General features: G+C 37.1%; 2 protein-coding genes across 4 annotated transcripts; one reads left to right on the plus strand and one right to left on the minus strand.

The window, feature by feature from the left end:
- The first annotated feature begins 4,553 nt into the window (after window positions 1-4,553).
- LOC308679833 (uncharacterized protein) lies at window positions 4,554-13,150 on the plus strand. 2 transcript variants are annotated; one of them, XM_081347603.1, is made up of 9 exons: window positions 4,554-5,238; window positions 5,766-6,245; window positions 7,158-7,323; window positions 8,079-8,561; window positions 9,440-9,484; window positions 11,370-11,411; window positions 12,317-12,384; window positions 12,663-12,706; window positions 12,962-13,150. In XM_081347603.1, exons 2-9 carry the CDS (start codon window positions 6,033-6,035, stop codon window positions 13,023-13,025), a joined length of 1,125 nt encoding a protein of 374 aa, XP_081203729.1. In that variant the 5' UTR covers window positions 4,554-5,238; window positions 5,766-6,032; the 3' UTR covers window positions 13,026-13,150. The 2 variants fall into 2 exon arrangements, with proteins under 2 accessions (XP_081203729.1, XP_081203730.1); XM_081347604.1 differs by lacking the exon at window positions 12,317-12,384 and having other exon boundaries at window positions 12,962-13,044.
- Window positions 13,151-17,393: 4,243 nt separating this feature from the next.
- On the minus strand, window positions 17,394-26,000 carry LOC308679838 (uncharacterized protein). Of its 2 annotated transcripts, none has more exons than XM_081347613.1 (18): window positions 25,784-26,000; window positions 25,307-25,424; window positions 24,943-25,035; window positions 24,601-24,811; window positions 24,097-24,266; window positions 23,903-24,001; window positions 23,299-23,531; window positions 23,033-23,211; window positions 22,852-22,945; window positions 22,362-22,706; window positions 22,031-22,148; window positions 21,864-21,955; window positions 21,644-21,761; window positions 21,250-21,366; window positions 20,446-20,637; window positions 20,068-20,220; window positions 19,191-19,393; window positions 17,394-19,042 (listed from the first exon to the last, which is right to left on the minus strand). In XM_081347613.1, exons 1-17 carry the CDS (start codon window positions 25,883-25,885, stop codon window positions 19,191-19,193), a joined length of 2,637 nt encoding a protein of 878 aa, XP_081203739.1. In that variant the 5' UTR covers window positions 25,886-26,000; the 3' UTR covers window positions 17,394-19,042. The 2 variants fall into 2 exon arrangements, with proteins under 2 accessions (XP_081203739.1, XP_081203740.1); XM_081347614.1 differs by having other exon boundaries at window positions 19,191-19,387; window positions 25,784-25,999.
- Between the last annotated feature and the right edge of the window lie 690 nt (window positions 26,001-26,690).

The raw sequence follows: 26,690 nt of genomic DNA on the forward strand, positions 1-26,690 counted from the left end.
AGAGAAGTTCAGGTCAACAAACAGGCACAACTCAAAGAGGAAGTCAAATGCTGACTAACCATATTTCATCATATATATATAAATATACTGCACACTATATCAATATACTGAAAAGTATATTCGCCAAATCAAGTAAATCACAGAGCTGAGTAAATCAGAATCCAATGAGGGGTTGTTAGACTCAAGGGATGGTTAGTCCTCCAGTGGTCTACAACTTTCCACAGATGGAGAAATCAGAACAGAAGTCCATAAAATGGGCCCTTACTTATAACAATCGCACATGACCAGGTCATAATGGATAGGGTGCAATATACAGTAAAATGAATTCAAAATCGCTAACACTATCCAATTTTCACTATCAACTTTACCTATTAGCATGCATATTACTAGGATATTTGCTGTTTATTAGCACTTATACAGCAAATTTTAAAACCTTATTCTCCATGACCATATTTTAATCCTTTCCAATACCTAAACTTAACTACTCCTTTACAGACTAATAAGAAGTAATTAGCAGTTCATTGAGGCAAAAGTTGTAGTTAACAGTGAGAATTGGACCATAAACTAAAGTGTGACCAAAAAGCATTCAAAAAGGACTTAGGAATGTATTTAAAGGAATAGTTCACTTCAAAATTAAAAATCTGTCATCATTTACTCATCCCTTAAGTTGTTTCAAGCCTGTATGCATTTCTTTCTTCTGCAAAGTGAACTATTCCTTTGAGATTGCAAACTATTGTAAAAACTGATCAGAAATAATGTAGTTTAGTAATGAATAGTAATTGTTTATATTTTTATGTATAACTGAGGGTAAAATATTACAAAGAGTGATACAGAAATTGTATGAGGCACTGTTGTGTTTGAGTTTATCTTGTCATTTATGATGTATTTTTGCTCTTATAGAAGACATTGCTTATCATTTATTCCACTCCTAAAAGGAAATCGTTTATTTTATTCTTACTTTTAACTGCAAATAAGCTATACTACTATTCTTATTCACTGCAAAAAAAAAAAAAAAAAAAAAAACTTTAGTAAACTACACTTAATTTATTTTGTTTGTCCTATTGATTTGCTTAATGTACTTAAGTAAAAAAAAAAAAGGGTCTCAAGCTAAACCCAAAAATTCCCATGCGAGTGTAATGAGTTGAGGTTTTTCTGCCGTTCTACAAGGTTGTCTAGTTTTAGTAAGTTAAACAGGTGAAACGTGTGAAAGCTTATCCTCACTCTCTCTGAAGGAATGACTAGTGATGCGTTAATCCCTGGAATCTCAGGGTAAATAGCAGTGAGCTAGAATATCAAGAGGGTCTCTCTCAATATTTGGATAAAGGATTCAGGTAGGAAGCTTTTAGGGTTGTCTCAGCTTTGAGAAAAAACAAGCCTTGTGCTGGCAGGTCGAATTTTTCACTCAGAGGATTAGAAAAATGGACCTGCTCAGTCCTCAATAGGAATTTACAACATCCATTCTATTAGTTACCAACATACAGCTATTCTATTGTACAGTCCTGTTTCGCATGGACTTATTCACTAATTGTACTAATGACACTAACTGTGTAATAACTAGGTACTAACCCTGAACCTACCTCTAACCCTAACCTTACATGACTCAGTTCTTTCATGGGTAAGTACACTGCAAGTCCATTGAAAGTGCATGTGCATGTACAGTAAAATAAAGTGCAACCGCTACATTTTTTCCATGTCAAAATTGTGTTTGAATTGATTATTTAAAAGACAGAAAGGACAAACATATTTAACATTTCTGTTTAATATATTTAAGCCATTGACCTCCCCTATCTGCCCTGTTAAAACAAATCAAATTCATTTATGGACCACGGAAAAATTATAAATTTTTGAATTTAATTTTGCATAAGGGTATTTTCAACATTATAAAAATCCATGAATGAAATCAACCAGGGCTCAACGCAAAAATACTTATATTTAAATGTGAAGAAAGTTTTTACATATTTATATTTAAATATTCTACTCTAGGCATAGAAAGTAGTACAATATTTTTCCAGAGGTGTGTTACATATTGATATTATTATGTTTGTGTTTGATGTTGATGTTGATTTTATTAATAATAATTGTTCAGAATGAGAATTTATTGTTATTCATTGTCTGAAATATTGGCATGAGTGGTCGACTCTACTTTTTAAAAAGAATATTAATCCCTTTCAGTTACAGGAGGTAAATATTGCCCCTTAATGAAAGTTAATTGCTGGCACTAGTTCAAACCCTGCAAAACATGTTTTCAGTACAAGGAAGGTGTAACATTACAATGTACCAAATTTTATTCTTTTCAATCAGATAGTAAAAGCAAGACTGTGACTGATTGCTGCAGAACAAGCCTCCGTCAAAGTAACAGAGACATCACCATAACAGGGATTTGTCAAAATGTGACAGTAATTATGCATTTTGTGTACGCTTGAGGATAAAACCAGCCACAAGAAGTTTCTGTTTAGGTGAATCAAGTTTAGTTGACATAATAATTAATTCCATGACACACCCTGACATAACAGCAGCCAGCGCGTGATCGATTGCGGTTCGGCATCACAGTATATCTCGACAGGCAGCGTTTTACATCAATTACTGACTTAGTCACCACAAAAAAGTCTTAACAGCCTCAACAGCTATTAAACATCATTTGCCATAACACTGCTAATTACACCTCGTCTCTAGCCATGTTCACGATAAGCTTTCCCCTTGAAGACAGACTGTTGGTCGAAGGCCAGTTTTGAACAGAACAAGACTTTGCAAGCTACTTTGCCTGTTTTAATAATGTAATCTCACCCAGATCTATATGCATGCATATACACATACATATATTTATACATGCACAACCTATCATGCACACAAGCGTGAGCGTGTCAACACTAACCCCTATATACATACAGTACACAAACAACAAACAACACAAGCAAAACTCACATGCGCACACACACTCCGTGTTCTATCTCCACCTGACATCAGAACACTACACACACAATGAGCAGCACATTTGGTCCTGATATGGGCCACCTCACACGCAGAGCAACAGAGACGGGGCCAAGAATGCTTGCATGGGTGGTGCCAAGTTTGATTTTGGTGTAGGTCCATTACAAGCACAATCGGTGAGTGTGTGGCATTATGGAAGACATCCAGATGGTTAAGATGGAATGTTCTGATTTGTTTCTGAGACCTGAACCCTACCCTCTTTGACATGATCGTTATCATTCAGCACTCCAACCACACACAGCTATTCACAACCCAGTCTCACGGCAGTTCGTGACATAGTCACGAAATTTAATCTATTGATTCGTGTTCGTGGACACGATTTTCCCCATTTTTTCGTGTCACTCAGCACGACTTTCAATCTAATGTATTTCAATGGGACGTATTTTTCGTGCCTGCACCACGTTTTTCTTTCGAGAGCACAGTATTGTTTTTTTTCTCAATTGTTATTCATTTTGCAAACTTTAAGAGCTACATTACTCAATATTTAATCAATAGATTTTAATCCTCGTTTTTATTGCTTTATATTCGGTAGGCTACTCAACATTAATCTATTTATTCGTGTCCAAGGGCACAAATATCCTTATTTTTTTCGTGTCACTCAGCACGACATTCAATGTATTTCAATGGGACGTATTTTTCGTGCTTGCACGTCTTTCTTTCGAGAACACACTATTTTTTTTCTCAAATGTTTGGCTATTCCTTTTGCAAAATTTAAGGGCTACATTGCTCAACATTTAATCAGGAGATTTTAATCCTCGTTGTATTGTAGCCTATTCGGTAGGCTACTCAACACGAATTTATTCGTGTCCAAAGGCATTTCATTTTTTTCGTGTCACTCAGCACGACTTTCAATCTAATGTATTTCAATGGGGCGTATTTTTCGTGCTTGCACCACGTTTTTCTTTCGAGAGTTGTTTTTTCTCAATTGGTATTCATTTTGCCAACTTTAAGGGCTACATTACACAACATTTAATCAGGAGATTTTAATCCTTGTTTTTATTGCTTTATATTCGGTATAGGCTACTCAACATGAATCTATTTATTAGTGTCCATGGGCTCAAATTTTCTTCTTTTTTTCGTGTCATTCAGCACGACTTTCAATCCAATGTATTTCAATGGGACGTATTTTTCGTGCCTGCACCACGTTTTTTTTTCGAGAGCACCGTATTGTTTTTTCTCAATTGTTATTAATTTTGCAGACTTTAAGGGCTACATTACACAACATTTAATCAGGTGATTTTAATCCTCGTTTTTATTGCTTTATATTCGGTATAGGCTACTCAACATGAATCTATTGATTCGTGTTCATAGGCACGAATTTCCTTCTTTTTTTCGTGTCACTCAGCACGACTTTCAATCTAATGTATTTCAATGGGACGTATTTTTCGTGCCTGCACCACGTTTTTTTTCGAGAGCACGGTAGGCTATTGTTTTTTCTCAATTGTTATTAATTTTGCAGACTTTAAGGGCTACATTACTCAACATTTAATCAGGTGATTTCAATCCTCGTTTTTATTACTTTATATTCGGTATAGGCTACTCAACACAAATTGATTCGTGTCCATGGGCACGAATTTCCTTCCTTTTTTCGTGTCACTCAGCACGACTTTCAATCTAATGTATTTCAATGGGACGTCTTTTTCGTGCCTGCACCACGTTTTTCTTTCAAAACACAGTATTGTTATTTTTATTTTTTTTTGTGATTCATTTAGAAAACTTTAGGGGCTACTTTGCCCATCATTTAATCAGGAGATTTTAATCCTTGTTTTATTGCTTTTTAAATTATAATCGGTAGGCTACTCAACATTGTAAACCATCGTCAGTGCTTCCTTACATTAAAAAAATATGTATATTATTCCTGAATGCGAGTGCAAAGTTGAGTTACGGCTATTGCTTCTAAATATTCCTGTTTCTTTGCTGAAAAATACCGGTTTTCCATCGGTTTGGCGTGTCAAATCTAACAGTAACTACATTTCCCACGAGCCTTATCGACCGTTACTATGGATGACGACAGATAAAACTGAGGACCCGCCACCGATTCTCTTTTAATGATATCCTCATCTTTTTTCAACACACACGCGAAAGTGTGCTTGATAATTCAACAATACTATGTGTTATGGCCATCAGTTTTATTTGTTTCCAGTATTACCCATGATCATCAGCTTCCGTTGCTATGGAGACGGAGCCAGCCCGCCCTGTAATTGGGTGATTTCTTCAGTGATTTCTCATTGCGCTCAAACCACTTTCCAGGTAAGTTGCTAGGCTCATTCGTACGTAACGATCACGTTTTGCTATAAATAATTGATGCATTTGCCATATTAGATTCACATGATTTACACGTTAGGGCAACGAATTAAAGCCCGTCCAAGGTTTGCTCATTATCAGAAAAAAATCCTGTGAAATTAGGCTTGCTAAATGGATAGCCAACTTCAACATGCTAACTCTAACGTTAGTTATCTAAAATATGTAATTTTCTCTCGATCATCGTGGTTCACCCACAGTGTCACTGTAATGTGTCAGTAATAACAATATTATCACTTGGTCTAAACTTATACTGCACATAACGCTGCCTTTTAATCTGGGATGTCGAACCCCAGGCACATGTTACGCGCGCGCGCCTTTAAAAAAAAATTACGCGCACAGGAAATAGGAGCAACGTGAATCTGTATTTATTTATTTTAAGTATTTATAAGAAAATGGGAATCACTCACTATTAGGGTCATTAATAGGGTACATAAACACTACATAATCAACATTTTCTGTTGTTCTCCATGCAGATCCTGTCAAACACATCACCTGTCCGAACCTATAGCCACACCTGATTTCAAAACCCAAAGGCACTTTTAAGAGCCAACCTCAATCTCTTCTTTATTTTCTATATCTCACATTCTCTCTGTTCTCAATATCTATATTTCTCTCTCCATCTATCTCACAGTCTTTATCTATTGCTCGTTCTTTTCTCTCTGTCTGTCTTTGTCTACTTGTCTCTTATCCATCTTTGTCTGTCTGTCTGTCTGTCTGTCTGTCTGTATCTGACTGTTATAATGCCGGGGGGGTCTACAAAAAAGAACTGCCCTTTTTGTCAGGGCATTTTATTTTGTGCACAAAAGGTCTGTTCACACTGTAAAAAGGAGCAACCTCAGAAGCAGCGCCTCAAGAAGAAGCTTCAGAGGTTTGATGAGAAGCGAGATGAATGGGTGGTTGGTCGTAAGAAAAACCACAACATTGCATCCATCAAGGATGAAGCCAATATCCTGGTACGTACAATTTCATACATGACATTAAACTTTCCAGATCATCTAGGAAGTACATTCAGTGGTACCATTTGTTATTAAGTGAGCATGCCAGCGCAAGGTCAGAAAGACAGTATTTTTTGCCAATATAGATAAAGTTAAATTATTTTTTTCTAATGATACTTTGTCCTCCCTGTGTCATCAGAACTAATTTAAAAGTACAATTTAACTATCAAATTTGAAGGTAGATGTAATTGTGATTTTTAGTTTTTATTTTAGTGGTAGGCTAATACCCTAAAGTAAACACATCTTCACCATAACACATCACAGACCTTAATGATCTACCAGAGCAAAATTTGAACACACAGCAAATATAATTGATACTCAGGAATTCTTGAGTTCATAACAAATACAGGCATGTATTGTGACAGAATTGCAATATAATAATCAAACTTTCTTATCGAGTGGATGAGAAATAACAAATGAACTGCATTCATACTGTACTACTCAAAACAACAATGTGCACGTGTCTACTGTAAATATGTGCAGCATTCACCCATTTGGTCATGTTATCACTAAGGTTCTGCCTTTTTAAAATAAATCTTTAGATTGTCATTGTCCAGTTGCACAATGGCTACATAATCTTATCAACGTAGGTGCAAAACCCAAGCTCCTAATATTACAAAAAGTTATATTTTAACCTTATTTTCTATATATATTTGTTTTTTTTGCTTCTACTGTATGAGCCTTCCTGTTTGCACATACTTGGTTTTACAAAAGCAAAACTCACTATTAGGTTAAAAATCCTGAATGGCAGTAACCTGGATGCTGTCATTAATAATGTTATATTTTCTTAATAATTAATATTCCTAGTTATTTTTTATGTTGTTTTTCTATTTCATTAAACAGCAAAAATACACAATGTTGTCATTGCAGCTTGAGAAACTCCATGCCATTGGATACAAGCCAGTTCTGCTTCTTGGAAAGGAGACCAAAAAAAAAGAAATGAAGTGTGAAATATTAACCCCTCGCTGCACCCTCTCCGCCTATGCCCAGGACTACCTTCAGAAGATAGGTTCATTTTATGAATACCTTTGTGAAGGTGAGATGCATGCACTGTATCTTAAAGTCACAGTTCACAATTTGTGTTGAGAGCGCAAAAGATTTTATTATCTTAAAGGAGATTTAACATTGAGCTTAATTTTTTGTAAATCACAAAAATCTGGACATACTAATTGAACACATGAAATTCGCAAAGACACGTTTTGGTTACTGGGTCAATGAATTAAATGATAATATATATATATATATATATATATATATATATATATATATATATATATATATATATATATATATATATATATATATATATATATATATATATATATATATATATATATTCAATAAAACAATATCAAGGACGGCGCTAAAATGTAGAGCATTACCAGAAATAACACAAAGAAAAAGAAAACAATCAAATGTTGGCTGGATACACCAAAAACTTACACTGCTACTAACTTTGAGGCATAACCCAGACTGTAAACAAACATTATACTTGTCATTTTTTGAATAGATATTATGAGCAGTTTGGGTTTTATTTTCCCGACTTAAAGATATATTGTATTGGTTATAGTCATTGGAAATCAATCAAATATATTGCAGATATCTAATACATCCAGTTGACACTCAATAGTTCTCCTGCAATCAAAAGTGCCTTCAAATCTGGTTGGGCAAAATTTGGACTAGGCCTATATGATTCAAACAGATTAAAACTTAAAACAGGTACAGATCAAGCTTATGGTTAACCTCTATGTTTTAAATAAGCAAAACACAACACTTGTTTAACTTGCACAGGTTGGACCCAGGATTCCAGTGGCAATGATGATCAGCTGATTACGCTGCATCTCACACCCTGTGACCCATTGGAGAACAAGCAACCGGAAGAAGGTGAGCAGGCGAGCCCCGTGGAGGGGCAGGTGGATCAGGCGAGCCCCGTGGAGGGGCAGGTGGAGCAGGCGAGCCCCGTGGAGGGGCAGGTGGAGCAGGCGAGCCCCGTGGAGGGGCAGGTGGAGCAGGCGAGCCCCGTGGAGGGGCAGGTGGAGCAGGCGAGCCCCGTGGAGGGGCAGGTGGAGCAGGCGAGCCCCGTGGAGGGGCAGGTGGAGCAGACGAGCCCCGTGGAGGGGCAGGTGGAGCAGACGAGCCCTGTGGAGGGGCAGGTGGAGCAGACGAGCCCTGTGGAGGGGCAGGTGGAGCAGACGAGCCCTGTGGAGGGGCAGGTGGAGCAGACGAGCCCTGTGGAGGGGCAGGTGGAGCAGACGAGCCCAATGGAGGGGCAAGGTAATTAGAACAAATTTAAAGAGTTACAGTTTATATTTGTAAAGGCCTAAAGTGTTTGACCAATGGGTTACCTTGAATTTACTTGACTTCCAGTTTATTTCCCCCATAGAGCTTGATGCAGGTTAGGGCTCTTTTCAGCATCGACATTGCAATGTGTGCATGTGAAATAGTCACAATGCAGGATGCATGATGTCAAGTAGGGGAAATGAACTCAAACACACCATGCTATAACTTTTTTGCTGGTTGATAAATTAAAACTCACAAGGTTCTCATTTTCCATGGATAATCTGCTAGAAAAGTTGATCTGATATTACATAATTAGATGGTCTATCCGATTCTGTACTAGGGCTTTTGGAAGGAATTTTGTGAGTCTATTATAAATCTAAAAGTAAAAAAAAATGCTACTAATCGAATGCTGAAATTACTTGGCCAAAATTAAAGATTAAAGATATTAGGATAATTTGAATATTCAAAATAATTGGGAATGTCAGTGTCCCATGCACACTAAACTTGAAGGCAACATATCTCAATTTATCAGATTGCTATGAAATTTGATGAGCACATTTCATGCTCACAACCACACCACCATTTTCCCACCCCTTGCGTTCCTTGATCAAGTCAGCGAAGGATCAGCTCTTGTTGAAACAAATTAGGATTATCACAAACAGGATGGACATAAGCGAGAAAGTGAAACACGTGGAGTAAATGGAGCAACCTTAATTCAATCGCAATAAGACTACATGTACTTTACACCTATTAATACATGTACTGCCACACTTGTGCGACGTTGTGGTCTTTCAGTATTTTAAATAATAAGTTAAAGATTTATTTGGTATATGAGTAATTTTCTTTCTCCAAACCCATTGCTGTCTTCACAGGGTCAGCCAGGGGCACAGTTGCAAGTCGCAAAAAGAAAAAGTCAGGTATGTAAATAATGTTTGTTGGGTAATTATTGGTGGTTCTGATAACTGTTACCATAGCTCATTAGTCAAGCAGATTCTCTTAAAGGGTTAGTTCACCCAAAAATGAAAATTCTGTCAGTAATTACTCTCCCTCATGTTGTTCCAACATTCATGTTTACCTCGAAGCTAATACTCCCGCTAGCATACAATAGCCACATTAGCAGTTAGCTGCTGTTTGTTACACACAGTAGAGCAATAAAAACACAGTCTTAAGGCCCGTTCACACCAAGGATGATAACTATAAAGATAACGATAAAGATATAATTCTAAAAATCGTTCTCCATATTAAAGAATAACAGAGTTCACACCACAACTATAACGATAAAGATATGAGGAACGATATCATAGGGATCACTTTCAGAACGATTTTTTTCCAGCTGTCGAACGATAAAACACTGACAGCCAATCAGAATCCATTCTAATTTAAAGGTCTCGCGCATTTAAAATGGATCTGGATCATCCGGGCGCGCGCGTGCTTAGAATAAAAAGTCCGTTATCGGTCGCTGGTGTGGACACATATATAGTTATCTTTATCGTTATCTTTATAGTTATCGTGCTTGGTGTGAACGGGCCTTTACCGTTTCAATTGCAGGCAAGTCTCTGATTGTTGAAAATGGCCCCTTTTTCCCGAGCTTCGATGCCAACTTCGCCTGATATTGCCCCAAATTTGTGAAGGATTCCGGCGTAAAATGTTTAGTTAGCACAGACACCAAACGTTAAGCCAGTGGGAAGGGTTGTAGGAACCGCGTCATTAAAAATGAATTTAATCCACTGGTCCCTGATAGCTAGGTCCGTTCTTGGTAGAGAAAACACATTTACATGTTGATTCTGGCAGTCAACAACAGAGCAACTCACGTGTGCACTACGTTTCTGCATCTTTCGCGACTGAATTGAATATGAGGGGGTAAGGGGCAGGGCAGGCTTCCCGCGGCATAGGTCTGCGGTGTCCATATATGGTATATCCTGCCCCGTCATGACGTCAAGTCGGGGCTGAAATTAAAATCTCGTATTTGAGTGCGCGTGCACGCTTGCTGGTTGATGAATCCTGGGGTAAACAAACGCTTCACTTTTAAATATCGGCTTCCCGGCCAGTGTATAATCGTTAGGCAATCATAACATACATTGATTCTCGTGGAAAAGTGAAAATTACAGGTTATGACTCCTTTAAGATTGAGCAACTGGAGTCACTTGGACTATATTAACAATCTCTTTAATACATTTTCTGGGCCAGCAAGTTTCAATCCCTTAGTAGCCTATGGAAATGTGATCCAGCTCTCAGATTTAATCAAAAATATCTTAATTTGTGATCCGAAGATGAACGAAGGTCTTACGGGGTTGGAAGAACAACATGAGGGTGAGTAATTACTGACAGAATTTTCATATTTGGGTGAACTAACCCTTTAAGTAAATAAATGAATTACGCAAATAGAATTTAAAGGGGACCTATTATGCTAATTTCCAGTTCTATATTTTTGTTCTGATAGTCCACTAGAGTAGCTTTGCATTATCCTTAAAAAAAAATCCTTATTTATCTTGAACTGGTCCTTTATGCAGACCCTGTCTGAAACGAGTCGTTTTAGATGGAGTATTCTATAAGCCTACTATGATTACTATTCTAATGAGCCTCAGCCTGCATGTCATGTAAAATGTGGAGCCAAATATAAACAGCGTGTTTGCAGACACATTAACTGAAATAGAGGATGGTCTTTTTCCATATTTCAGGGGTCTCTACTCTCTAGACACACCAGGGAGTCAGGGACACATATTTATGTTGAAAAGACATTACAAAGTGCATTTTGTCTAATTAATGTAAATGTGTTTTTTTGTTTTTTGTTTTTTCTCACAGGGGGACCAAGGCATATGCCGGAAAGGAAAAGGTCACAAAAGAGTAAGTGCATTGCATGTAAATGCAATGATTGATACTTTGCTATACATTGCAACTTTTACCCCGGTTTATTTGCTATAGTTCCATTGCTTTTTTTTAACTACTTAAAACAGACAATTAGTCAAAATTTTATTTATTTATTTAATCATTTAGCAAAAGCTTTTATCCAAAGCGACTTAGCGACCCGCAACAGGGCAACAATATGTAAATGTCTTGACCAGTCCAGCTAGTCCAGCGTAGCACACATAACCATGATTATTCATAATAGATATAGAATAGTAATAATAATAATAATAATAATAATAGTAGTACATAATAGTAATAGTGAGATTAGTACAATTGACAACCTATAAAATCCAACAGGCTTAATTAGTCTAATTTGACCAAAATGCATTGTAGTAGTAGAAGCAGCAGCAGTGGAGTATTCTCAGTTGTGAGCTGTGGCTTAGCAGTAGTATGGTTATTCAAGCAAGCATACCACATTGGAAATTAGTGATTTGGTTCCATGGTACATGTTTTGATTAGTGATAAACATCACTTGTTGTCATCCTTGCAAGTCTGCTCCCTACTTAAAGGGATACTCCACTTTTTTTGGAAATAGGCTCATTTTACAACTCCCCCATAGTTGTACAGTCAAAATACAGTAATATGTAGCAGCGCCTGAAAATGGTCGACCCTAGTCTACCGAGCTGGGGACTATTTTCAGGCGCTGCGTCATATCATTACGTCTGCTGGACTCATGGTACGGCAGCAAAGTTTCTTGATTATTACGCAGGAATGAGAGTATAGTTCCTAGCCATATCAGCCTAGAAAATCACAAAGTGATTCATAGTTGTAAGTCTTCATAGTTGTGTTTATTTTGTTCCTAAACTAACTAATAAGTATTTGAAACGTGTTTTTGTTCACAGATTGCTCCTACCACACTCGCCTAGAGGCTTTCCCCATCAGGAGTGTAGTAAGAGAAAGAGTGAGAAAGGTTAGACAGTCATAAAGGAACTGCAGAGTGTAGGCAGTATGCAGAGTGCAATATAGGATTTAGAAACTTCCTTGTGAGTTGGCAAATACATATTACAGTATACATACCATAATTGTTAGGTAGATGCTTTTTATGTGTTTGGTCTTTTTTGAATTACAGTTTAGAAAGGAGTGTCTACTGAAAATAATGACCCATTGTATCAATGAAACTCAGTGCCTATAACCAGACATAATAGCCTTATGCTAAGAATGGAATTATTTATTTATTTTTCTTGATAGGGCAAAGCAGAAATGTTGGTTGACTGGGAGCCCTGTCCAGTATGGTAAGTATTTCTCTGTTCTTCTGCTTTATGAATTAGAGATAGGGGGGTTGGCTACAATACTTTTTCTATTAATCCGTTCTGTTTCAGATTAAACAAGCATTATAACAAGTGTAAAGCACACATCATTACAGAACTATAACAGTTTCATTTTCCATCTATGAAGGACCACCACCATTAATGCATGCATGAAGGTGGTGGTCCTTCATAGATGGAAAATTAAACTGTTATTCCCTAAAAATTCCCTTCTGTTTTTAGTGGTGAGCAGTGGGCCCAGTCCTGGCAGCCAAAGGATTCTCTCCGAAATAATGAAAATAAATAAAATGTATGTTTTGAACTCCATTTTGGTTTCAGCGTATTTATTCAATTGTTTCTGTTTTGCATTTGAAGTCGTATCTCATCTTTCTGTAGTAATGAAAAGGTGAAAATCTCCAAGAATGTGACCTGGAGTTTAATCTCGAGAGGGCTGTACTAGAAATGTACTTAATCCAACTGAATTTTCTTCTTCAGATGTTATTCAAAAGCATGTTTTCATATTTCATGATTATACATTGCACTTTTATTTTATTACAGTTGACGCGTAACTTGATTTCATGTTCTGTTGTCTGTGCTTTTCAAAGTTCACTTAACCTCACTGTGCACTGTTAAGAAATACAGCCTTATGGCTTGTTTGACATGAAGCTTAAATATGAAGTTCAACAAATAAGACTGACCTTCTTTATACTCACTCATTACTTTATATCTTTTACATTCTCTCTCACTCTCTTCTACTCCAAACTCATCAGCTGACTGGGCGTTTTACGTCTTAAACCAAATGTATTTTCTTCTCAACCCTCTTGAGCCAATCGTGTCATAGGTCCCTCCGCTGTGCTCATCAGGAGAAGAGCTCCACATTCATCCAGATCTCAGCATTGCTACTCACCCCTTCACCACCACCAGTGTCGGCTCCATGTAGGGGATATCCCTCTTCATATCATGCATTTCTCTACAGTACACCTTTAAAAGAACGATGTTTCGATGTGTTCCAATTGCCAAAGACTATATAGTTTCTACTTGTCATGCACCTTGTCAATAAATTTGTTTGATCACCCTTTAAGCCTCTTGTGAGTAATAAAGCAATACATAAGCATTTGGTGTATTTTCACTTATATTTTTGTGAAAGACCACAAATACACTATGATAACACTTGCAAAAGATGATAATTTTTGTTTTTACTTTTCCATACATCAAATTCAAAACAATATGATGATGTGGTTGAGACAAAAGAAACAACCTTCATTGAGTATATTTATATGTGGAATTTGTTTAACTTTACAAGTGGATTCTTTTTAAATGAAAATGTAGCCTATATATAATTTAATCAGGGCCTTCAAGTTTTATAAAAAAATTGGAGTGAGGTTACATTTGTTTGGGGAGGAGCCCCTCAAATATTTGAAACAGTGACCCCTCGGCCCCAAGTTTTTGCTTGCAGTTCAGTTTTATCTATTGTTCATAATTGACCAGCACAAACAAATTATAACAATTGGTAAATCTGATGAAAAAAACATGCATATTTAATCCAAATAAAATAAATGGTTTTATATATTTCAAAAGATAAAGCATAGAACTGTGCGGAGCCGCTTGTTGGCTGAAGTACCAGTTCCATCTGTCACACTTTGATCTCTCTCACACACGTGATCTCTCTCTCTCTCTCTCTCTCTCTCTCTCTCTCTCTCTCTCTCTCTCTCTCTCTCTCTCTCTCACACACACACACACACACTGATTTAATTATAAAGATACATGGATCACCATGATTTTAGCTTCTAGAATAGAACAGTTTTTGTCACTAGTTAAAAGACAAATATTGATTTATTGTGAAGGTCTTGATCTGGACAGTATATCGCACATTTTGTCTCCTAATGCTGACATATTTATACACAGCAGTTTATTACATTCATCAGGGCAGGGGGCAAAACAAACACGTGGAGGCCATAATTAAATAATAATAATAAAAAATTAAAGGTCGCTCTTTGAAGGACTAAACTCCCGCCGACAAACTCGAATTCATTTCTACTGTAGGCTACAGCCTATAGCCTACCAGCTAAAACCACAGATGTTAAATCCTGGCGATTTTGTTTCACCCTGATCATCTAAATGCAGCATAATGTATGTTTTGGCTGTATAATGTATGTTTCTTGATATATATAATAGTAAAGACACATTTTTATAACCCTGGTCGGGAAACCAGAAGAACTACAAGTATGGTGGCTGATTTGTACACTTTGTAAGAAGTTCTATGGCGCGTCTCTTGTGGGAATTGTAGTTTATAAATAGCGTACATTGGAGATGGCCCTGATGGTTGTCCTACAACTACAATATCAGTTAAATATACTTAATGACCTGAGATCCTAGCGATTTTTTTTTATTTTGATCATTACTATCACTATATACACAAACTGTAGTTTTTTTAGGAGCCATGTAGAATCTCAAAAACAAACACACTCTACAATACACACTGGTGAGATAGGCTACATGCAAACCAATACTACAAAAACTAATGCGGTAATACGCAAGCGATGTTGGTTGTGGTTCTCTCCTTCAAAAACGTTTTCACATGATGAACACAACAAAAATTCAAAAATTCAAAAATTCAAACACAACAAAAATTTTTTTTTTTTCATTCCTTAATACAAAACAATACACCAAATAACACCAATAAAGATGATTCTGCTCCAGCATCCCATCTTTGGTCCTAACCAGTCATTGGGGGTAAAATCCCCTGGGACGCATGAAATGAAATGTGCAGGCAGACTTCTTCCAATCCATCGTGTCCTACAAAATTAGAAGCACTGATAATGCATCCTTTTTATAAAATGGAAGCATATATCTGTATGTGAGGCAATTTGATGCATTTCTTTTCATTAAAGTAGTATAGTGCAACAGCCACCATACATGTACAGTATGTGTAGTCACAGCACAGAGTACAGCACTCAAAAGTTACAGTAGAGAGCAGTCTGACCCCTACTGTACCTTTTTTCCTCCCTGAAGTTTCTGATACAGTTTTTCTTGATTGTTTACACACATTTTCTGAAAGCATGCCTCATATTCTCAGAACTCTACACACAAATCAAAAAACACACACACAATGGGCAAAACCCCTCAATTCTCCTGCAAAATGAAACTTTACATTCAAAACAATGTTATTTCTTCTCAAAATGGTATTTTGTTTTCAAATGACACACACAAACCATCATATGAATAGACATTTATAAGAACCAGTTGAACACTGATGTGTTCAGTGTAAAACACTATGATGAATGGAAAACACTTCTTCTCCATCCATCATAATGACTTAGGTATTTTCTTGTTCAGTGTTACACTTACTACAGACAGTACATACATAAATGTTGTAAAATATCTGAGAATATTGTTTTTATACTCAGAACACACAAATACACGGTAACAAATACATTTTATTGTTCCCACAAAAACAATGTACACAGTGTACATCCCAACCAATTAAAAAGTTGTACATAGAGTTGTCTACATACAAAACAACAGAAGAATTGCCTGTGTACATTTACAGTAAAAAATGTTGGCATCCATTGCCCCATTGAAGAGCTGACCTGTTGCTCTTTTATGCTAAAGCTCTGATTGTTAATTGTAAAACTGTGTGACGGGTGTTTGCCCATATGAAGAGTCAGTGTGCATATTTGAATGGCAGTGTGTTCCTTGTGAAAACAAGAGATTTTCTGCATGAAAATTGTGCCATAAGCAGAGAATTGTGTGTAGTGTTTTGAAAATGGTTTTAGAACTGCAATTTGAGTGTAAAGCAGGAATTGTCCTTGTAGTTTCGCAGAATTGGTTCAGGGGGTTCGTGAATGCGTTACATGTTGTGCTCATTGTGTCTCAAGTACCAGTATTTGTGTGTAAACAATTGAGAAAAACTGTAATGGAAGCGACGGTGAAGTGACTCTCAAGTTTGGCTGTACTCGTCGCCCAGCCTCCTTAGTCATAGCCTACCATGGACAAGAACATGGTCAACTAAAAAGGCACAAATCTCATCTGAGACTGCTTGTCTTTTTGCCCTCCCCCTTCTCCTCCCCCTCTCATCTTATCCCTTTCATCGATATATTGAAGGTTCTCGATTGCTGTGTGACCAGTTTTGACTCTTTGTGTTTCCTCCTGGGTGATTGTGTGCTAATTGAGCTGAAGCTGTGCTGAATGCTAGTGCTTTCTAAATTACAACATTGTGTACGGCAATGATAAATGAAGGGATATGTGTGTAAAGTTTTGCAGTGAAAGTTCAAGAAATCTTACTCATGTGTCAAAACTGGGGAATAGTGTTTATAGTTTGGGGAAAAGGGTGTGCTTTTTGATGAATGGTGTTATGGTTTTGAAATTTTAGGGTTAGGGTTAGTGTTTCAGCAATCGAGTAAAACTGTAACATGCCTTAACACACCTTAGATACACATTACTTATTATACTAGATCGATCTTGTTTAATTACAAGCCAGGTTGGTTTGAAAATAAGTAAAAAGACATGCATTAAAGTAATGAATTAATAATGCAGTGTGATGTTAAATTAAAAAAAATTCCACATATAAATACGTGATGTTTTTTTTCTCCAGCTATTGACTTTTATCAACCATAAAAATATAAAATCTTATTTTTCAATAATAATGGATGAAAAAGAAAAAAACATAAAATGCTCATCTTTGGAAATACTTTATTTCTTGTCTTTTACAACAATACTACTGAAAATACACCAAATGCATATTTGTCAAACAAGCCATAAGGCTGTATTTAAAAAACACTGGACTGTGAGGTTAAGTTCACTTGAAAAGCTCCAGCAGAAAAGAGAATCAAGTCATCTGTAATAATATACAATAAAGAATAATCATAACAAAAAAACAGTGTATTTTTCTGTTACATACTATAATGCATCTGTGCAGTAATATAAAATTACACAACAGTTATATCCTACAGTATAATACACTCAATCAAATAGCGATCCATAGGCAGCCTCTGAAAAAAAAAATGACATAGACAGACACAGACACTGCTGCTGCACCGCAGAATAAGTAAATGTGGAGAAATGCAAGTAATCAAGAATGAGTTTTTACATCATGGCCTAAATGTGATGATAAAGGAATGGTCATGAGGTCACCAAAGTCATCATGTGCTTACAAGATTTCATGGCAATCTGCACAATTAGACAATATCAAATACAATGTCAAATTTTACATTCTGGTCTAATGGTTGTGCTACAGGGAATGTCATGAGGTCAACAAAAATGACATGATTCATTGCTCAGCAAAATACAAAAATTGGTTCATAACATTTGTTGTATGCAAGTCAAAAGTTTGGCCTGATGTTGGTGCAAAAGGAAAGGTCACAGGGTCACCACAATCAAGGGGAGTCTCTCTTAAAAGAGTATGAATACACTACCCAAATATCATGTGAGCCCAGTAATTACATCTGGTAATATCATACATGCTAAGTTGACATTTTTGGCTAAGATTGGTGCACCTATACTGGTAGGTTTGTGCATCTTCATTGAACTGTGCAATGTGCTTACTAAATTTAGGACATACTAGCTTTGGGACATACTACTTTGTCATCTTAATGGACAGATCTGTCGCGTGCATCATGTCACCGTTAACTGCCCTGTCAATCATCTTGTTAAAATTCTCCATTCAATCTAATTTTATTTTCTACCGTTTCGGAGAGAAATGTAGTTGCACGTTGATCTGCCAGTCGTGGGTCTTTCATGCGGAGACTCTCCTCATGTGTTTGCAATTTGAATATAATGATGTAAAAGTTAATGGCTAAAACGTATCTTTACAAAAGTCCACAATGCATCTGCAGATGCAATATAATGTAGACAACACTGAATAAATACATTTTCGTCAGGTTAGATACTGATAATTAATCACTCTAACCCCTTTATCTAAACCTCTCTACATAACCGCTGGATTCACGCGTCCTCCATGTCTGTAGTTTTTTAACACTTTTCACTCGTGTTTGTAGTTCTAACCGAATCCTCGTCCAACGCGCGATGGGTTGTGGGCAATATTAGCCGTTATAGTGTGCATCGATCTGCACTTCGGATTCTGACCGGAAATAGTAGACCATCCGGGTATATTTGGAACACTCATTTCAACGATTTGGGACGTACTAATTCTATTTTCGAATGCTATTTAGGATGGATAGTATGCGAATTGGGACGCACCTACAGTTTGAATTTTCAACAAGATATAATGCACACAGATTTTGATGAGGTAAATCAGCATACTAATAATACACAGATATAGGGCAAGTCCATTTCCTTCAACACAGTCCTTCGTTCAGCTTCCATCTGGGGAAATACAGAAAACAATAATAAGAGGCTGAATTTCAGCTGTTTTAGCATAAATAAAATACACAAATAAATTACTAAGAATAACAGTATTAGGGGGTTATTCCAAAAACTAACAAACATACATATTAATAAATAAATAAATGACCTAAATTGTGTTTTCCTCTTCATCCTCACTGGTGTCTGGACTACTGAGGCCACTTTGATCTTCCTCTTCAACATGTAGAAGGACAGAGGCCTCAGGACCTAAGGCAGTCTTATACTGTTGGAGGACCACTTGGAACCTTTCTGACACCTCTGACAGTCTTCTTCTTAAGAGACAGCAAAGTCCCTCATTTCCCTTGTCTACGTCTCAAAATACAAAAGAGATTACATTAAAGACAAACTATGTTAAGATTATTCAATAAGGCCAAAGAACTAACCTATTAAAATCTACATAGCAGGATGGTTGCCATTTTTATGTGTATCGCTGACATGGGACCAGGCTAGCTTCTGTATAAAACGACTTGAGGCAACATGACGGCTCACTGAGATGACTTTATGGAGGGAGGCCCAAAGCAGCATATAAGCGTTTTGTGCCCATGTCTGATAGCTGTTTTAAGTTAACAGTTTTCTTCTTCACTACAGTTATGCTGAAGTAACACATTGTGTTAGTTCCTGACCATCAAGGTTTTCTATGTTGACTGGAGGAAATAATAATAAGATTAATCTTGATGTTATGCTAACCCCATGTAACATATCAGGACACAAATTACAATGGTCAAAATTCTTTTGTTCATTTACGCTTTCAAGTAACAGCCATAATACAACATATCTGCACATCTTTCAAGCATCAATCTTTACAACCTTACTGACTTGTTACCATAGCTACAGTAACAATTGTAATCCCCATTTTATGTATATCCCAAAGGACCACGGCAAAGAGAGCCATAACCGTTCTACTCCATCCAAGTTCTGTGACTGATGTGTTTTTTTGTATGTTTTTTTTAAACACATTAGATGGACAGGGTTTTAATTAAACTTACCCTCCTCAGCCAACTTGTTCTTGAGAACCATTGCCAGGCTCTGCAACCACGTGCAGTGTTGTGCCATCTCCAACACCAAAACGCTTGTTTCCTCATGCAGTCGCCTTGTTAACATCACTTGGTCGTGCACTCGTTTCTTGATCGAAATATTTGCTAAGAATCAATAACAGTTACATGTATCCATGAGACAATCTTGCATAATCACTGCAAACATTGACTTTTTTTTAATCAAATCGATACATAAGAAAACTGAAAATACACCATTAAACTAAATTAATATTACAACACTCAATATGTAACATGCATGCCTTAGTTCAGTATACTCTATAAAGCAGAACTGTAAATAAATTCCTGTGAAGCATCTACAAACAGACATACCACTGCCATGAACCTCCCACGGCCATATTTGAGACACAGTACTCTCTCCAGTTAGGGAATGCTCCACCACAGCTACGTCAATGTTTGTTGCCGATTCTAGTACAAGATCATTGTATTTCTGTATCTCCTGAAGAAGGAGTTTTTTGTCTTCTGCCAGCTTCCTTCGAAGGCGATGGCGAAACTTGCTGCTGTCTAGAAAGACATGAAGTACAGAGGCAGAGGTTTTTGACAGAACTCTTCAACAATAAAAAAATTATAGCACCAAAAAATTGAAAAGCAAAGCTGCAGTTATTGAAAACATAATGAAATACAGTATGTGAAAATTATAATGTAGACTGACATGGGAAACAAATTGTCCAAGGTGTAACATTTAGGGGGGAATCTATTTGCATGATTTTCATGATTGCCTGAAAATAATAATTGTGCATTAATTAATTTAGAATTGGCAGTTTTTTATCTAAATACGTTCCCCTTCCACGGAGGCCTCTATGTTGCACCTCCATGTTCCTACAGTAGCCCACAACGGACAAACAAACACTAGATAGTACCTCTCACATTTTCTCGTCGGCTACCGTAGCTTGGAAAGATAGAGGTGAGGGAAGCTGGTTGCAATCGTCAAACCTCACTGATAGATGCCACTAATTCCTACCACTAAATCCTACAGACTGGTCATTTAAAGAACAGAATTCAACGATTGAGCTGAACTGTGCTACTACACTTATTTGCTAATTCCATGTTGGTGGAGTAGGATGCATACAGTAGCCTGAACTTATCAACCTATTATATTATATTATATAGTTATACCATTCTGACGGTAGAGGGTTCGCTTCCGGTGCCTCACACTAAGGTAGAGCCCCTCAATTGACTGCTGAAGTCCTCTGTGTGTGGTGCCTTGACTGGCACGAGATGTATCAGGTGTCTCTGTAGAAGATATAACGAAAGCAAATTCACTGTTAAAACAACACAGAACCGTTTCTCTGCTTGAATTTCATGTAAAACCTTTTAATCAAACTTATTTAAACTTTGTATGTGCACTTCCTGCAGGAAACTGGAATATACTAATAAACCTGACATCATAAATGTGGCATCACATTAGATGATGATCAACCTACTATTTTTTGCTGCTCTTTAATATCAAACATAAAATTTAGATTGTAGAAAGGGATGTTTGTTGTTTCTTTTATCTGGTCATGCTTACCACCAGCTGCCCATTCCTTTACATCAGATAGCCACTGTGACACCACTTCATCTGTGCAATCTAGCTCTGTTTTTAGGTCAGCTAGCCTTGCAGTCTCATCATGGAGTCTCTGACAAGTCTGATGAACAGTGTTATACAATAATAAGGATTAAAACTTGATTAACAACAGGCCAAGTAAACACAACAAAAGGACACACAAAACAATTAATATGAGACTTACCTTCACATATCTTGTGGAAAGTGCCTGATGTAAAGAGATATTTTTTTTCTCGTTCCACCCCATTGCATGCAACGTAAGCATGTCCACCCGTGCTGTTGAAAGCAAATAATGAGGTTATGATGATCAATCTAAAAATTTTTTACAAGAATATTGCAAACTCCGGTCACCTGCTTTGGACATATATTTGGTCGTCAGGGCACAACGTGAGAGGTAGCTGTTCACTTGCTCCACCTCCTCACCAGCGGTAGTCCCTGCTCCTTCCTGGTTCCTGCCACTCCAATTAATCTGTTAGTAAAGGGTGGAAGAAATTCAATTTAATTTTATTTATATAGCCCAATATCACAAACCACAATTTGCATCAAAGGGCATTACATTCCATGCAAGAAATGGTTATGCAAAAACACAAGATAACATAGTGTAGCTTAACTTATATTTAATATTATTAATGTGCTTGTAAATATTACAAATGTACATAAGATGCCAAAATATTATACACACCTCACACTTAGTAGCATGGGCTCGAGCATGCATTACACTGAGAAAGGGTTTCATAGTGGTCAGTTCCTGAAGAGCAGGAAGGACACTAGCAACTTTCTCCAGGTATGGCCAGTATTTGCATGCCACGTCCATTGCGAAGAATTGTGCCTTGGCTGGCATGAGCTCCTTCTGAAGGTACAGAGGGTAGGCAAATATCTCCCCCCTGTACATATTAAGGGCTTTCAAAAGGAACCCATGGCGACACACAGCAACCTCCATCCCCTCTTCATCCAATTTTGAAGCCCTCCTTGAAGTTTCCCTCGCTGCTGTCCACTGGGAGTCCCCACATGTGCCTCTTCCCTGTGTCTATGAAACACAAAACAAACACGACAAATCAAATAAAAGCAATGGTGTCATTCAATATATGGCATTTTGATTTTGTAATTGATATGCAGGAGTAATTGAAGTGGGGGTTACGTTTATTATTGTAACAACTATTTTGTCAACTTGCATTTTTCACTGCTTTCTGTATGGTGTCGACAAATCTAGACACCGCGCTGTCTTCAGCCACAAAGAGCCCCTCAAAAAAGCCAGGATCATCAGAGCTGAGGAAGAAAGAAAAATAGAAAATCCATTCATGAAATATATGAAGTAAGAAAATAAATCAATAAAAAGACTGGAAGAAAGATCACCTTCCGTTTCGGCGAAAGCGATATAGCTTTCTGTTTCCATCTGCTGAAACAGCCAACATTTCTGGTGTGCAGGCTGGGCAGGTGAAAGGAGCACTACAGCAGAGCTGGTCTTCCTCAAATGATGCATACGAAAGCTCTAAGAAGCTACGCTGCAGTGCATCGCCGTTGATAGATCCAGACTGGAAAATATATAGAATGAAATAGTATTTTGATATTGTCTGCTTATGGAATTTTTTTTATAAAATGGTAATAACATTTACACTTACTCTTCCTCCACACTTAGTGCGATGTTCCAGCAGCTTTGCGAAGGCTTGTCTGGAGAATCCCGGAGAGATGATCTTGAGTTCCTGAAAGGAGCTCAAGAGGTCCAGTGTATAAAGTGTGGAATTGGTGACGGAGGCTGGCCAATATCCACTTCTTAGGAGGTCTTTAAAGTCAGGGGTCCACTGCTGCTGGCATGTTTGACATTCATACAATGGCTGATGCAAGTCAAAACGCCCTTGGAACAAAAAAAAATAATTAAAAATATAATACACATTTACCACATACTTAATTTTACAACACTTAGTTCATTATGCACATTGTGAATGGTTAAGAGACATTGCGCAAGTTCCTATAATCCCACATTTATATTTTCAAATTCACTAAATTCCACACTGCTGTGTTGATTGGACATCATGCTGGAAAGATGCTAGGACAAAAAAAAAAAAAAAAACATCTGTCTTTGTTTCAGTTAATAACATTACCATGTGCTATTCCATATTTCTGTCACTTCTGCAATTGTAAGCACAATGCCACAGCACAATAGTGTGAAAAACATCACATCTACAATATATATATATATATATTTTTTTATTTTATTTTTTTTACCATTGATGGTAATTAAAATCACTGGTTTGCCTGGTAACACAGTGAAGTTTGTGCCTCCACAGGAGCAGTCTGGCACCTTCACAGTTGGCAAAATGCAAGCTGGCAAAAAGAAGGAAAACCAATCATTTAGATTATCTGTAACTGTCTGCAGACACACATTGAACAGCAAAATTAAAGCTTTCGTGAGAACGTACCTTGCTCATGGGTGCAATATCCATCCTCCCCTTTAATGATGCATGTGGTCGGAGGAATGGCTTCAAAAAAACCACGAATCATGCATTCCCTGTTGTGGAGTGGATGTTTTTTGTGATGCAATACATCACAGTCCCCACAGAACCACTCCTCAGGAAGACACTCCCTGCACCTAAGGAGAAAATTATATATATAAAATTAATATTATAATATAATACATTATTATATGTTATATGAATAACTCATATAAAGTACTGTACACTCTATTTAAGCTATTTACCTTTTACTAGGTTTGATTTTATTGTATAGGATTGCGTAGTGCCTCAGTGTTTAGCACTGTCACCTCACAGCAAGAAGGTCCTAGATGTACTTTTCTCATTAATGTGTTTTTCATCTGGGTATCTAAGTCTTCTCCCATCCCAAAAGACATGCATCTTAGCCTATAAAGCAGGGCACTCTGCAAACCTACCCTGGGTAATTGAAGTTTGATATTAATGAAAACCAACCTAATAACAGCAGGCTCGTTGCAAAGGCAACACAGGGGATGACCAACAGCCTCTATTGAAATAAGGCATTTTAGGTGGTATGGTCTTGCTTCTTTCCAGCGCTCAGAGGCTTTCTGCTGCCGAAAAGACCATGATGATGCAGAGCTACTTTGAGGCTGAGCAGCAGAAGGACATGACGCCAAAATATCAGAGAGCCTCTCCATATTTTTTTCTGTAAAGAAAATCCAAAAATAAAGCGGTAAGGGATAATTTAGATAAGGAACAATTAAAAGTCAACTGATCAGTATTAGAATGAACACTTTTTTTATACTGTGCAAGCTTAAATTAATCACTGTGAATTACCAAATTCCCCTTGAGGATTTAGTTTTGTTGAGATTGCAGTAAGTGGAACCTCCACACTGGATGACAGGGAGCCCTCAACCGTGGGGTATGTGGCTGTAAAACAGCACATAGAAGAATAAGAACAAGTTAGGCTATCACACTCTATTCTTGTTCTTCTTTTCAAACTATATACTAAACAATTTATGAAATCAGACATATTTTTGTTAAGTACTTGGTAGTGTCTTCTACAATAGTGTCACTAATGTTTTTTTAGTTATTTGAATATCTTAAACTCTCAATAAACAATTACAGTGTTCTAATTTGAGTTGGTCCAACATTATCATTGTAAATTCCTCCTACAAATGTCAAATAATTCAGATATAACCTGTAGCGGAGGCATGGCGTCGCCCTCCTCGCCTCCCCCTCGGCTTACCACGTCCTACAGAGTCCCTTTTAGAGGTGTGTGGAGGGTCTCGTACACGTTTCCTCTCATCAGCTGCTCTCTGTGTATTGGAGTGAATATTTCTTGTAAGACTGATGTTGATAAAAGTACGGTAACCAAAAGGCAGGTAACTTGTGAAAGGAAAACACAACATAGTGTGTTAGTAAGGTGTTGAACAGCTTAAATGAGCCTTGGAATAGATTCTCCAAGTCTCTGTAACTCAGAGGGATGGAACTGCATATACTACTATTATTATTATTATATTCCCTTATTAACACGTCACAGAACATGGCAGGATGCATCATGCAATATACCTGTATAAAATCTTCTGCACTCATCATTCTTACATATTCCTCATCACGTTTTACTTTAATTTATGTTTGTTTTTATAAAATGATTGAGGTGTACAAAAACTCTAACCTTGGCTTCAGCTAGAATGTGTTCATGTTTCAGCTCCAGAGCCATGCGTCTCCCCTCTTGGTAGTGGGGATCCTTTGAATCAAGTTTATGCTTGGTGGCCATTGCAATGCAGTCAGATACAGACAGACAGTCAGATACAGACAGACAGTCAGATACAGACAGACAGACAGACAGACAGTCAGATACAAACAGACAGACTGACAAAGATGGGTAAGACAGACAAGTAGTGCTAGACAAAGACAGACAGGGAGGAAAGAAAGAGCAATAGATAAAGACTGTGAGATAGATAAAGATTGAGGATGAAAGAGAGGATGTAAGATATAGAAAATAATGAAGAGATAGAGGTTGGCTCTTAAAAGTGCCTTTGGGTTTTGAAAATCAGGTTCGGATAGGTTCGACAGGTGATATGTTTGACAGGATCTGCATGGAGAACAACAGAAAATGTTAATTATGTAGTGTTGTTGATATAAGATTTAAAAAGTGTACCCTAATAGTGAGTGATTCCCATTTTCTTGTAAATGCTTAGGATAAATAAATACAGATTCACGTTGTTTCTATTTCCTGTGCTACTGTTAAAAGTCGCGTAAGTTAACATTTTTTTTTAAAGGCGCGTAACATGTGCCTGGGGTTCGCCATAAAGGCAGCGTTATGTGCAGTATAACGTTAGACCAAGTGATAATATTGTTATTACTAACACATTACAGTGACGTTGAGTGTGAACCACGATGATCGAGAGAAAATCACATCATCTAAATGTCCCCAATTACTATTCCCCCAATAAATTCTCAATAAGCAGTTACACGTCCAAAATATATGTGGACTACATCATGTGGACATGATATATATATCACAACATGTTTTTTTTATGTGGAAATAGGCTAACGTTACTCATAATTTTATTTTGTAT

The sequence above is a fragment of the Scardinius erythrophthalmus genome (genome assembly GCF_964197995.2).
Source record: "Scardinius erythrophthalmus genome assembly, chromosome: 19".
In the NCBI taxonomy this organism is placed as follows: Eukaryota; Metazoa; Chordata; class Actinopteri; order Cypriniformes; family Leuciscidae; genus Scardinius; species Scardinius erythrophthalmus.